At 38.4% G+C, this 14,638-nt stretch overlaps 1 protein-coding gene across 2 annotated transcripts in view; it reads left to right on the forward strand.

Moving 5' to 3' along the window:
- Nucleotides 1-1,518: 1,518 nt before the first annotated feature.
- NUP107 (nucleoporin 107) overlaps nt 1,519-14,638 on the forward strand; it is a 47,595-nt gene continuing 34,475 nt past the window's right edge. Inside the window, exons 1-6 of one of the 2 annotated variants that reach the window (XM_055579988.1) lie at nt 1,519-1,673; nt 3,599-3,690; nt 4,405-4,491; nt 5,166-5,281; nt 7,153-7,297; nt 12,279-12,382. In XM_055579988.1, coding sequence (XP_055435963.1) covers nt 1,666-1,673; nt 3,599-3,690; nt 4,405-4,491; nt 5,166-5,281; nt 7,153-7,297; nt 12,279-12,382 — 552 coding nt within the window. In that variant the 5' untranslated portion in view covers nt 1,519-1,665. Of the gene's footprint in view, nt 1,674-3,598; nt 3,691-4,404; nt 4,493-5,138; nt 5,282-7,152; nt 7,298-12,278; nt 12,383-14,638 lie in introns of those variants that run through there. The other variant, XM_055579992.1, reaches the window with a different exon arrangement.

The raw sequence follows: 14,638 nt of genomic DNA on the forward strand, positions 1-14,638 counted from the left end.
AGCCCATAGAAATCATTCCTTATTTCTGGGCTTCCTATTGCCTTTTGAATGAGGCACTTTTAATTGTTAATTTTTTGATATGGACCATTTTTAAAGTCTTTACTGAATTTGTTACAATGTTGCTTCTGTTGTTTATGTTCTGGGCTTTTTTTGTTGTTGTTGTTGTTTTGGCTCAGAGGCATGTGGGATCTCAGCTCCCTGACCAGGGATGAAAACTACACCCATTTCAGTGGAAGGCAAAGTCTTAACAATTGGACCTCCAGGGTAGTTTCCTGGTACACTTTTTACACAAATGTTCTGGACAGGGAGGCCTGGCGTGCTGCGATTCATGGGGTCGCAAAGAGTCGGACACAACTGAGCGACTGATCTGATCTGATCCCTCTTTACATATGAACTGAACCTTGGAGGTAATCCTTTGCTCCAAACTGCTCTTCCCTTTTACTGTGTGCCTTATGGTCAATCACTGCAAATACATTTTACAAATAAAACACTTTACAATTCATTTGCCAGGGGACACATGGCAAGAACCTGAAACAGGCTCCTACTTTGAATAAACCTGATTCCAGTACTGACAAAAATCATTAAGGCCACATTTCATTTTCCATTAAGAGACAAGTACTCTTTTGTACAAGAAAAATTAGAATATGGGGAAAAACGAGGGTACTAGGGTGAGACTCAAATAGTTATTGATGGAGGGGAAAATTAACATTTCGATGACTACTATGTACAATGCACATTTGACATCTCGTTTTAATCCTCCCAACAACTCTGTGATGAACGCGTTATCTCCGTTTTACAGGCAAGGAATCTGCAGCGCCGGGGTTTCTAACCTAGATGGAGCTCAACGCCACGTTTTTTCAAAACCCCACGCTGTCTCAGCAGGAATTAGGTATGAAGTCCTCCTGGAAGGACATTTCCCAGGATTAGGGTGGAATATATCAACAAATGCCTAAGGAAAACACAAATTTATTCCTTTAGGGCTAGAATACACAGCTTTTTGACTACTGCACTTTGAAATAGAGGGCGATACCAACACCTTTTATACTTTTTAAGACAGGTGATCATTTTCTCCTTAATAGGTAAATATACCAAGTAAAGAATAATTAGCCACTATAGAAAACAGTTTCAAAAACTAAGCGGTTTACACTACAGCTCAAACAAGGTGCGTACAGTCAGAGATATAAAAACCTCCAAGATGTAGGGCAGAGCCGGCACGTCTGAATTCAACGTCCAGGGTATGAGGAAATGGCTTCACGTTTTTCTATACCATCAATATACATCAGAACCTCCAGTAGAACCCCGGCGCCTGGACCACGCCCACAAATGACAGTCAAGCAAAGTGGCGGCCGCGCAGCACGGGTAAACGATCAGGCCCCGCCTCCTACCCCACTCCTACCCCGCCCCTTGTCCGGTCCTGCCCAGCCCGGAGCCATTAATCGCCGACCCAACTTTGCGCCTGCGCAGACCGAAAGTGCGGCTGCCGGTGAAAAGAATTTGTGCATGCGCCTAAAGGGAAAGTTGGTTCTTTTCCCCTCCCACCCCTCGCGAGAATGTGAGAACTTGCTTCCGGGTCGAATGGTTTACTTCCGGTGAGCGGGTAGACTGAAACGCGGTTGCTAAACTGGAGCTGAGTTTGCGGAGTTCTCGGTGGAGAAGGCTGTAGCCATGGACAGGTAAGTTCTGGTGGTGACGGCTGAAGTCGGTCACTTTCCTTTCCAGCGTGTTGGAGGAATGAAACAGGTGAAACCCGACTCAGAGGAAGCAGACGAGGGCCTGGAAGCTGACCCTAGGCCTCCTTTTCCGGCTGGGAGACTGCAGCTAAGGGGGAAAGGCCGCTTGGGCCAGGGACGGATATGGTTAATGATAATCTGGTTCCCACGGCAACTCTGCCACCTACTCTTTTTTACGCAATACCTTACGCTCCAGGGGTGGGCGAGGTCGGAGGTGGCCCGGCATTCGAGATGCTGAGTTACTGCCCGAAATCACAAAGCCAGACAGTGACGGAACGGGCTCTCACCCTAGACTTCCTGATTACAGGTGTCAACACCAGATAGTTAATCTTTATGTGACCTGGGAACTATGGTAGGCTCCTGCATAAAGATGAGTTATTCAAAGTTCTTGACCTCGGGGAATGTATAGTGAAGGAGACATTGCGGAGCAGTGCGGAATGATAAATGTTTTGTACTACTTTGTGGGGAAACAAATGGAGCAATGAAGTCTCCTTGTCATGGAAAGCATCAAGAAGACCTCTCAAAGGAGGGTACATTCTAGGTGGTCTTTGAATAGTGGCAGTAGCCTACATCGAGTGCCTTAACCGCTTTAAATATATCGTTGTTGTTGTTCAGTCGCTAAGTGGTGTCCGATTTTTGCGACCCCATGAACTGCAGCCGGCCAGGCTGCTCTGTCCATGGAATTCTCCACGCAAGAATACTGGAGTGGATTGCCATGTCCTCCTCCAGGGGATCTTCCCGACCCAGAGATCGAACTCGCGTCTCCTGCTTTGCCGGCGGGTGTGTGTGTGTGTGTGTGTGTGTGTGTGTGTGTGTAAGCATTTGTGATGCTATATTAGCTATTTTAATCCTTCTAACAATCCTATGAGGGTAGCTACTGTGATCCTCTTTTCACACATAACATTGAGGCTAAAAGAGGTTAAGGAACTTGATCAGTTAGGAAACTAACAAAGGAAGCTAAGAACCAAGTTGCCAACCTGGATATGTGTTTCTAGATTCTAGGGAGCTGTTTGATGAGTAAGACTTATTCACCAGATAGACCAAAGAGGTGAGTGTAGGCCTCTGAAAAGAAGCATGGGTACAAAGGTGTAAGGATATGAACGTGTAGCTGAATGGTCACATGCAGTGTGTGTTTGTATGGAAGTGATGTTTGTGGCTGAATTGGTAAGCTGGGGTCCGATTATAAAAACCATGGTAGGAAATTTGGACTTGATTCTGTAGGCCAAGATATCTATCTGAAGATTTTAAGTGGAGGAAATACACATTAGATTCTTAAGATACAGATCTCATAATACAATTTATTTTCTAGACGTTGGGCTGTACGTCTGTGACTAATAGTGCTGAGACAGGAGACACCCTTAGTGTTCTCTGGGAAGAAAAGCTTGAAGGATCATTTCTTTCCAATATATTAGATTTGTTTTTTACTTAGTCTCCCAAGTCACCAGCTTAAATAGAAGTATCCATGGTTTGAAGTACTTTGGAGACTACAGAACATCCTTTTAAGAGTTCCTGCAACTTTAGGAACCTCCTCAGTCCAACGAAGAAAGGTTTATCTTCACGAAGCAATTATTTAAAGCACTGTTAGAATACAGATTTAGATTCCAAGTGTTAAAATAATTCCAGAGGAGGAAAAAATTAACAAGTAAGTCAGAGAAGACTTTATGCAGGTAAAATGTAAGCAGGACTTTGAAAGATAAGCTGGATTTGGAGTCAGAGAAGTATTAGCAACAAAAAAACAAAGACTTGGCAGTTGTGATGATCTGTGCCTTAACTGACTTAGGATCCTTTGCTTCAGTCATAATGATAAAGTTTTTTGCAAATCCTCCATTCTCATTTCATTCACGTGAATTTGATTATTGCCATTTTAGGAGTGGCTTTGGAGAGATGTCATCTCCTGTGATCCGGGAGGCAGAGGTGACTCGGACTGCACGCAAACAGAGTGCCCAAAAAAGAGCTTTAAGTATCCTTTGCATTTTAAGCATCATTATAAAAATTGTAACATGTTTGGAATTAGCATTATAGACTTCATGAGCGATGTTAAACACTAGCTGTAATAAAATACTGTGGAAAATAATTTTTTTAACTCTCCCAATGTGTTATTTGGTAAATATAATGCTGAAATTCAGTGAGATTCATATTTCCTTGAAAATAAAGATGTTCCATTTTACTGCTAACTATCATATTGTGGTTAGCTTTTGCTGAGATTAGATTTTCTTTATTATTTGAGATCTAAGAACTCTTAGTTCAGTGTGTGGTAACCTAAGACTTGAGCTCTTAGTTCAAGACTGTAGTAACTGATAACTAGAATTTAAAGGGGAAAGGGAATTATTTACTCTTTGCATAGAAAATATGGTAGCTATAAAATACCTTGTCTTTGAAAAACATATTCCCATATTTTGTATAGTGTAAATATCGTTCATGCTGGGGGGATTGTGGGCAGGAGGAGAAGGGGATGACAGAAGATGAGATGGCTGGATGGCATCACCAACTCGATGGACATGGGTTTGAGTGAACTCCGGGAGTTGGTGATGGACGGGGAGGCCTGGTGTGCTGCGATTCATGGAGTTGCAAAGAGTCGGACATGACTGAGCGACTGAACTGAACTGAAATATGGTTCATTCTAACTTTAATGATGTTTTTTTCTATACGAAAAACTCCTTAACATTTCCTGTAGTTCGGGCAGCCCAAGATGAAATTTTTTCTAATACCACTCCAAGAAACCAGGTTATGCCCCGAACTCCCAGCTCATTTCGACAACCTTGTAAGATTTTTTTGCTTTTAAAGCATTTAATAATGATAATAGTAATAGCAGCTAATACTATAATATATATTATATTTTTAAGTTATTTTTAATTAAGAGCAAATGATAGGGATTGCACTTACTGTTTGTTGAACTCTTACCATGTGTAAGGCTTTACATAATTGCATGAGAGCTGTGAAGTAGATATTGTCTCTATTTTGCCAAATCTGAACATGAGACTTAGAGAAGTTGATTAAAGCAGATAAAATAGCTAGGTAAGTATGTAAGTAATGGAACCAAAATTCAAATCATAATCTGCTTACTTCAGAGCCCATATCTTCTATACTATAGTATGCTTTATAAAATTAGAATTTGATAAATTCATGAACTCATGAGTGTCTTTATTTATTTTTTTTTTAATGTTCAGTTATGTTATAACGAAAGCATCTCTGTTTGCAGTAAATTTTTTTTGGTGGGCTCAGTAGTGCCAAAAGTTCGTATTTAGAAAAATAAGTTAAATCTTTATATTATAGAAATGTTAATATTGAAAGTATTTATTCACTTAGAATCTAAATAATTGAAAAATTAAAATTATTATTATTTTTTTTTTAATTATTTGTTTTTATTTGCTTGTTTCATTTTCATGATCAATGCTCACGCACTTCGAATTCTTTTTACTAACTTCTTGCTTGTAGTTACTCCACCAAGCCGGAGCTTACTGAGGCAACCAGATATATCCTGCATTCTCGCAACTGGAGGGAGGTCTCCCCGGCTTACACAGTCTTCAGGGTTCTTAGGAAATCTGTCTATGGTATGTAGAAAAATGGGGCTGAAATTTTCTCCCTTTTTTAACTATGGTATGATATTTAGCTTAAAAATTTTTTTATGAGAATTGAAGTCTTATTCATAATAAAAGTAACTCAGTTATGTAGGTTGAAATCATTTTTTGGTTAGACTTCCAGAAAACTGAGACCCGTAAGCATCTCACGTCATAGGTGGAAACTGTGACACCAGCAGCAGTTAGATGCAGATAAAATGTATTAATCTGACAGTTTACTGATCAGATTTACTGATTGGTTGCTAGTGGCGTAAAAACTGAGCCCTGTTTTGAAGCATAGAAGAGGAGGCCAAGAGTAATCAATGAAAACTGTTATAAGGAAGAAGAACAAAGCATTAAAGGAGAGAAAAGAGAAAATTTGAGGAAAAGTTAAGTGAGACACTCTTCAGGAATCATTATGATACAGTATTAAAATAGCAAAAGAAATGTCATATAGACTGTGATCCAGAATGACCTGACCTACGTGCTTAAAATACCCTATAGAGAAAGAAAGAATTGTGCCTAACTGAGAAGATGAAAACGGAAGAGTTGTGTCGGACTAGTAGAGTGTTATGGCTCATTTAGTTCCAAGAACAAGATGAAAAGGGTTCTTTATTTGGCTCTGTGGTTATTGAAAAAACAGAGAGTTTTACACACATCAGAAATGGCTCTGTGGTTACTGAAAAAACAGAGTTTTACACACACCAGAAATTGTCTAAATTATGTGTTTTCAAAGGAATGGTTTTGCATATTAAACCTCTCCTTGTCTTAGAAGGTTAAATGAATCTTTGAAATATTTTAGAGTGTTAGTATCTGATAGTGATCTAGTCATTGAACAATTTTACTCTGGTTATGAAGCTGGTTTATTTTGGGAACATTTATTCTTATTCCACTTAAAAACATAAGTGAATTGACTACTTCTAGGTTTCAGCATAAGATGATGAGTTTTATTATTTAGTGCTTTAGAACTGCAAGTTTAATAGTAAAATTATTACTCTTCTAAAGGCCAGGATAGAGTAAATATGTATTGATTATCACAGAATGTTTGGAAGTTACTTTGTAGTAAAAAATGTTTTCTTGATTTTGTTTTGCCAATTTTAGTATCAGTTGTGAGAAGTGGTTGAAGGAAGTACAGTTATTTGTTACCTTGGTTGATTTTAAGTACACCATGTGTACACCATGTGTCTACCTACAAAACATTTTTATGAATGCAGAATATCATCACTGTGTAAGATTTTCAGTTTGATCTGGGTGCTAATGATGATGAGTACCCAGAAGGAAATCAGTCTTGTGAGAGCTGAAGCTAAAGTCTCCTCAGCCCATAGTTACTATCTCATTAATATATAGGGTCCTGGCACCCATCTTTAGCATTTTCCCTTGGGGAGACTAATTTAAAGGAAATTTTTATTGTTGCTCATGCCTGGATTTTTTAACATATTGCATTTGCTTGGTATGTCTCCAGTACTTAAATCTGTAAGTTTATAAATCATCCTTTTTTTTCATTACCATTTATTTGTTTAAGAAACTGAGTCATTCATCCCATAATATTTCCCCAAATTAAAGAAACTGATTTGAAGTAGTCCTAGAGAGTAAAATTCATGAACAGAGGGGCCTGGTGGGCTATAGTCTATGGGGTCATGAAGAATTGGACACAACTGAGTGACTAACACTTTCACTAGAGCATAAAAGCATGGAGTAGTGCAAAGAAGAAAACAAAGCCATAATATCCTTAACAAAATAATCATGTGGCTATCTTTTAAAAGTGAAAAACACATGTGTTTAAAAAAAAATGTAATAGTATTAAAGTCATGATTCACTCAGTGGCAATAACTACATTACTTTTCTGCATGTCCTTTATCTTTCAGGTGACTAACCTGGATGACAGTAACTGGACCACTGCCTTCTCATCACAGCGTGCAGGGCTGTTCACAAACGCAGAGCCCCACGGTGTAACCGAGGACGCTACCCTCAGTGCTGTCATGTTACGAGAGGATGATCCTGGAGAAGCTGGTGAAAGAGCTTTGGTCTTTGTTTATAACACAGTAGTTTGTCATTTTACTAACATCAAGGAAATCATCTCCTATTCCTGAATATTTAAAAATATTTTTTGTTATGCTTGTTAGTTATGGTAATGGCTGTGCCACTTGATGATAACGGGTTAGTCAAAAGTTTGTTTGGGTTTTTCAGTGAAATTTTTGGCCAACCCAGTAGTAACTCTAGAAGGTTGAGAACCTCACCTTAGTTCTCAATTGGAGCAGCATCCTGCCATTTAATCTTTTCAGTGTAAATAGCTCCCTGTTAGGTTATTAGACTAGTCGTTAATGCTTTTATTCTTTCCAAACTTGTGCTGCTGAGAGAGCTTCTCTTTTTGTTTAATTTTTGTCTGACGTTGACATGTTTTATTTTGGCCTGAATGCTAATGCTGTTTCTTCAAATAGTATTGTGACCATTCTGACTTTAGGCTGGTTATTACCATTCCCTTTTGAGAAAAAACATTTGCTTTTAGTGTGTTTGTACCTGCACATTATGACATAGATTCTTCGTTAGTTTATCATCACAGACTAACGTACAGGAGTGCTAGTCAGCATGCTTACCACTGTGTGCACGTTAACTCATTTCATGGTCCATTAAATAGATACAATAACGATTTCATTTTCGTGGAAAGGAAACAGCTGCTCAAAAAAATTAACCTATTTGAGCTCACCTCGCTAGGAAATGATGGCTGCTGCTGCTGCTGCTAAGTTGCTTCAGTCGTGTCCGACTGTGCAACCCCATAGACGGCAGCCCGCCAGGCTTCCCCATCCCTGGGAAGTGATGGCACCAGGATTTAAAACTGAGCAGTTTGATTTTAGCACCCTTCTCTTAACAATGTGGTGACTACTACTCCTTTGTAGGTATATGCCAGTGATAAGCATTAAAAATGCTTTGTACTTAATATATAAGAATTTCATGTTTAGTATGAACCATGGCTGAGGCCTGAGATATTATACAGTATTATAGTAGGATGTAAGTATTTTCCCTGAATAAAGCATGTCGTTTTAGGATCTGCTATATCTTTCCCAGTTACTTTGTTATGGTGTGCTTATAATATAATTCAGGTGTTTTAAAATTTGGCTCATGTTTTTGAAGTAATTGTTGACAGACTAATAACTAATGTATCTTTGGAATCTTAAAAGACTTGTAGGTGAGAGAAGACCAAATAGATAAATTGGACTACATCAAAATATGGGTCAGAAAATATAGTCAATAGAGTGAAAACGCCACAGAATGTGAGAATATATTTGCAAGTCATATATCAAAAAATTAATATTCAGAATATAAAAAGAACTACAACTCAACAGTAACAGAAGACAGTCCACCTAAAAAGTGGACAGAGAACTTGTATAGATATTTCTCCAAAGAAGATACAAAAGTAGCTATTATGCACATGAAAATTTTCTCAGTATAGCTCATGTGGTAAAGAATCCACCTGCAGTGCATGAGATGGAGATTCAGTCCCTGGGTCGGGAAGGTGCCCTGGAGAAGGAAATGGCAGCCCACTCCAGTATTCTTGCCTGGGAAATCCCATGGACAGAGGAGCCTGGTGAGTTGTAGTCCAGGGAATCACAAAGAGTCGGACACAACTGACCACTGGATGGAGGTAGTAATCATTAAGGAAATGCAGATCAAAACCACAGTGAGACAGCACCTTACACCCATTAAGATGGCTACTCTCAAAAACAAAAAAAATCCCCCAATAAACAGGAAACGGTAAATGTTGGCAAGGATATGGGAAAATTGGAACTCTTGTGTGTTAGTTGTGGGAATGCAAAATGGTGCAGCACTATGGCAAACAATACGGTCGTTCCTCAAAAAATTAAAAATAGAATTATCTTTTGATTTAGCAGTTCTACCTCTGGGTATATTCCAAAAGAAGTGAAAACCAGATTTTAAAGAGATTTGTATTTCCTTGTTCATAGCCCTGTGAACAAAAGATAGAAGGAACCCAAATCCCATTGATGGGTAAAGGATAAAATATGATAAATACTTTTTAGTGGGATATAATTCAGACACATGCTACAACATGAATGAATTTTGAGGACTTTATGCCTGATGAAATAAGCCAGTAGCACAGGGGCCAAATACTGTATGATTTCACTTATATGAGACACCTAGAGTAGTCAAACTCATAGACATAGAAAGTGGAATAATGATTGCAGAGGTCTAGGGACAGGGGAGAATGGAGAGTTATAGTGTTAGAGTTTTTTGTTTTTGTTTTTTTGAAATTGACATTCTGTAAGTTTAAGGTGTATGACATATTGCTTTGATACACTTGCATATTGTAATATAATTATTAGTGTTAGCTAACACCTCCATGATACTTTCACATTATATAATTATCATTTCTGTGATAAGAACATTTAAGATCTCATCTCAGCAACTTTGAACTATGTAGTGCAGATTTATTGACTATAACAATGCTGTGTGTTGGATTTTCAGAATTTACTCATCTGCTTACTGCAAGTTTGTACACTTTAACCAACATCTCACAATTCCCTTATCCTCCAGACCCTGGAAACCACCGTTCCAGGCTCTGGTTCTTTGAGTTTGGCTTTTTTAGATTGTTCATGAGTGATACAGTACAGTATTTGTCTTTCTGTTAGCTGTTAGATTTATTTTACTTAATGCCTTCAGGGTTTATCCAGGGTCTATCCTGTTGCAAATAGCAGATCACTTTTTCATGGCTGAAAAATATTCTGGTGTTGTGTGTGTGTGTTTATGTATGTATTAATATCTTGTTGTTTAGTTGCTAAGTCATGCCCAACTCTTTTTGTGACCTCATAGGCTGTGTAGTTTCCCGGTTGCCATTTCTTTCTCTAGGGATCTTCCTGACCCAGGGATCGAACCTACGTCTCCTGCATCAGCAGGCAGATTCTTTACCTCTGAGTCACCAGGGCAGGCTGATATATATATATATACATACACACACATACATATATGTATGTGTGTGTATACACACACACCCCGCTTTTCTATCTATTTATCTGGTGATGCATACTTGGGTTTTTTCCCTGTCTTGTCTGTGGTGAACAATGCCACAGTGAAAATGAGAGTACAGCTGCCTTTTCTTTTTATTTATTATTTTTGGTTGCACTGGGTCTTCATTGCTGTGTGCAGGCTTTCTCTAGTTGGGGCAAGGGAGTTGGGACTACTGTTCATTGCAGTGCACGGGCTTCTCGTTGCCACGGCTTCCCTTGTGGAGCACAGGCTGTAGGTGCATTGGCTTCTGTAGTTGTGGCCCACGGGTTTAGTTGCTCCACGGCATGTGGAATCTTCCCAGACAAGGGATCAACCTGTGTCTCCTTCATTGGCAGACAGATTCTCATCCACTGTACCACTGTATCTATAGGGAAGTTCCTATAGATACCTTTTTGTTAGCCTGTTTCCATTTCCCTTGAATATATACCCAGAAGTGGTATTGCTAGATCATTTGGTAGTTCTGTTTTTAATTTTTTGAGAAACCTCCATACTGTTTGCCATGGTGGCTGAACTAATCTACGCTCTCACCAGCAGCGCACAAGTGTTCCCTTTCCTCTGCATCTTCACCAGCACTTGCCATTTCTTTCTTATTGATTGTGATATTTCGTTCTTATACATGTGTGGTGATATCTCACTATGGTTTTGTTTTGTATTTCCCTGCTGATTAGTGTTGTTGAGCATCTTTTCATGTACGTGTTAACTATTTGTATGTCATCTTTGGAGAAACGTCAGTTCAGTTCCTCTGCCCATTTTTAAATCGTATAGTTTGTTTTTGAGTTTTATGAATTCTTCATATATTTTGAAGATTAACTTTTTATCAGATATATGGTTTGCAGATATTTTCTCTCATTCCATAGGTTGCCAGTTCATTTTGTTGATTGTATCTTTTGCTGTGCAGAGCTTTTTAGTTGATATAGTTCCACCTGTTGATTTTTTGCTTTTGTTGCTTGTGCTTTTGGTGTCATATCCAAAAATTATTCTCAAGACAGGTGTCAAGAAGCTTTTCCCTGTTTTTTTCTAAGCGTTATACAGTTTTAGATTTCATATAAGCTTTTTTTTCTCTCCAAGTTTTGGCCGTGCTTGATCTTCATTGCTGCTCATGGGCTTTCTCTACTTGGGGGAAGCTGGGGCTACACTTGAGTTGCGATGCATGGGCTTCTCATTTCGATGGCTTTGCTTGTTGCAGAGCATGGGCTCTAGGGCTCAAGGGTTCAATCATTGCAGCACATGGGCTCCAGAGTGCAGACTCAGTAGCTGTGATGCACAGCCTTAGTTGTCACGAGTCATGTGGATTCTTCCCGGACCAGGGATTGAATCCCTATCCCCTTCATTGGCAGGCAGATTCTTAACTTGACCACCAGGAAAGTCATCATTTAAGTCTTTAATCCATTTCAAGTTCAGTTTTATGAGTTGTGTAAGATAGGGATCCAGTTTTGGTTTTCTGCATGTGATTTTCCAGTTTCCTTGGCACTGTTTATTTAAAGAAACTATTCTTTCTCCATTCAATATTCATGGCTCCCTTGTCAAATATTTCTTGACTATATAGGTGGAGTTTATTTCTGTATTCTCTATTCTGTTCCATTGATTTGTGTGTCTGTTTTTATGCCAGTACTGTTTTGAATACTAGCTTTTGTTGTATAGTGTGAAATCAGGTGTGATGCCTCCAGCTTTGTTCTTTCTCAGGATTGCCTTTGCTCTCTGGGGTTTTAGGTTTGCAAAAAGCAAAGAGTTCTGTGGTCGGATGGTGGTTATGGTGGCACAGCTCTGTGAATGTACTTTCTGCCACTAAACATTTAAAAATGGTTAAAATGATAAATTTGGTTACGTGTATTTTACCACAATTATGTATTTTTAAAAACACAGTAGTTTCAAGAAAGTATTTAGAGCTATGTTTTAAGTTTTCAAACAAACAGAATGACTTGGAAGTATGTCACTTAATTTGTCTGTTTCTCTTCTGTTTATTGTGTTCTAGCATCCATGAGTATGTTTTCTGATTTCCTGCAGTCTTTTTTGAAACACTCTTCAACTACTGTTTTTGACCTTGTAGAAGAGTATGAGAACATTTGTAGTAGTCAGGTAAGTTACTTCACGTCATTGTTGGTCAGACTTCAGTAATCAAGTTTTTTTCCGAACAACATTAGCTTGTGAATTTCCTTCCTGTATTTAAGGAGGATGTCTTAGAGATAGTTAGAAAGTCAGCCAGAGCAGATCTACTTTTTACACATTGAGAATCTTATAGTATTTCTTTTAAGGACAGAAGGATTCTGCAACTTTGACAAAGGAAAACCCAAAGTATACCAAGAACTTAAAACTCAACCATAAGAAAATGAACAATCTAATTAAAAAATGGACAAAACATGTAAACAGACACCTCATCAGAGAAGATCTGCAGACGGCAAATAAGTATATGAAAAGATGTTTAATATCAACACAACATTGAACATCAACTCTACTCCAATATAAAGTGAAGATTGAAAAAAATTTTTTAAAACACATCGTGTGTCATTAGGGAGTTGCAGATTAAAAAAAGATGCTACTATACACCTGTTAGAATGACCAAAATCTGAAACACTAACAAAACCAAGTGCTGACAAAGATGTGGAACATGAATTCTCATTTATTATTTTTGGGGATGCAAAATGATAGCACTTTGGAGCATAATCTCTCAGTTTCTTAGAAAACTAAACATACCCTTGCCATATAATCCAACATTCATAGTCTTTGATATTTACCCCAAAGATTAAAAGATTTATGTCCACATAAAAGCTTACACATAGATGTTTATAGCAGCTTTATTCATAGTAACCTGGATTTGGAAGCAATCAAGATGTCCTTTAGTAAGAGAATGGGTAAGTCAACTGTGGCTCATCCAGTCTGTGGAATATTACACAGCCCTTAAAAGTAATGAACTATCAAGCCATAAAGAGTTGAGGATGGACCTTGAATGTAATATCACTAAGTGAAAGAAGCCGATATACAAAGGTACATATGGCATGATTCCAACTGTATGATATGTTGGAAAAGGGAAAACTTAAAGAGAATAAAAAGATCAGCAGTTGCCAGAGTTCAAGGAGAGATAAAGATAGAAAGTGAAGCACACTAGAGTTTTAGGGGAGTGATATTTAATGAGTAGAAGTAGGATTTGTAGGAGATGGAAACCCATTCCAGTATTCTTGCCTGGAAAATTCCAGGGATAGAGGAGCCTGGTGGGCTATAGTCCATTGGGTTGCAAAGAGCTGTATGAGACTGAGCACATTATAATGATATTATATGATGGGTACATCATTATACATTTGTCAAAACCCATAGAATGTACAGCACCAAGAGTGAACCTTTCTGTAAATTATGGACATTGGGTAATAATGACATGTCAGTGTAGTTTTATTGATTGTAACAGATGTACCACTCAGGTACTGGATATTGATAGTGAGGGGTAAGAGTGTGTATATATGGGGCAGAAAGTAATGAGAACTTGCTGTACTTTATTCAGTTTTGCTGTGAATCTAAAACTGCTCAAAAAGTTGTCTATTTTAAAGAAAAGGAAAACAGCTTCAAGAATAATTGAAATAATAGTAATAGCCAACTATTTTGAGCATTTAAATCAAGAAACACCTGGAGTAACAGGCAAATTTGGTCTTGGAGTACAGAATGAAGCAGGGCAAAGGCTAGTAGAGTTTTGCCAAGAGAATGCACTGGTCATAGCAAACACCTTCTTTCCAACAACACAGAATACTCTACACATGGACATCACCAGATGGTCAACACCGAAATCAGATTGATTATATTCTTTGCAGCCAAAGATGGAGAAGATGTATACAGTCAGCAATAACAAGACCGAGAGCTGACTGACTCAGATCATGAACTCATTACTGCCAAATTCAGACTTAAATTGAAGTAAGTAGGGAAAACCACTAGACCATTCATGTATGACCTAAATCAAATCCCTTACGATTATACAGTGGAAGTGAGAAATAAATTTAAGGGACTAGATCTGATAGAGTGCCTGATGAACTATGGACGGAGGTTTGTGACATTGTATAGGAGACAGGGATCAAGACCATCCCCAAGAAAAAGAAATGCAAAAAAGCAAAATGGCTATCTGAGGAGGCCTTACAAATAGCTGTGAAAAGAAGAGAAGCCAAAAGCAAAGGAGAATAGGAAAGATATACCCATTTGAATGGGTTCCAAAGCCAAGTTCCAAAGAATAGCAAGGAGAGATAAGAAAGCCTTCCTCAGCGATCAATGTACAGAAATAGAGGAAAACAATAGAATAGGAAAGACTAGAGATCTCTTCAAGAAAATTAGAGATACCAAGGGAACATTTCATGCGAA

The sequence above is a fragment of the Bubalus kerabau genome, chromosome 1, assembly GCF_029407905.1.
Source record: "Bubalus kerabau isolate K-KA32 ecotype Philippines breed swamp buffalo chromosome 1, PCC_UOA_SB_1v2, whole genome shotgun sequence".
Lineage (NCBI taxonomy): Eukaryota > Metazoa > Chordata > Mammalia > Artiodactyla > Bovidae > Bubalus > Bubalus kerabau.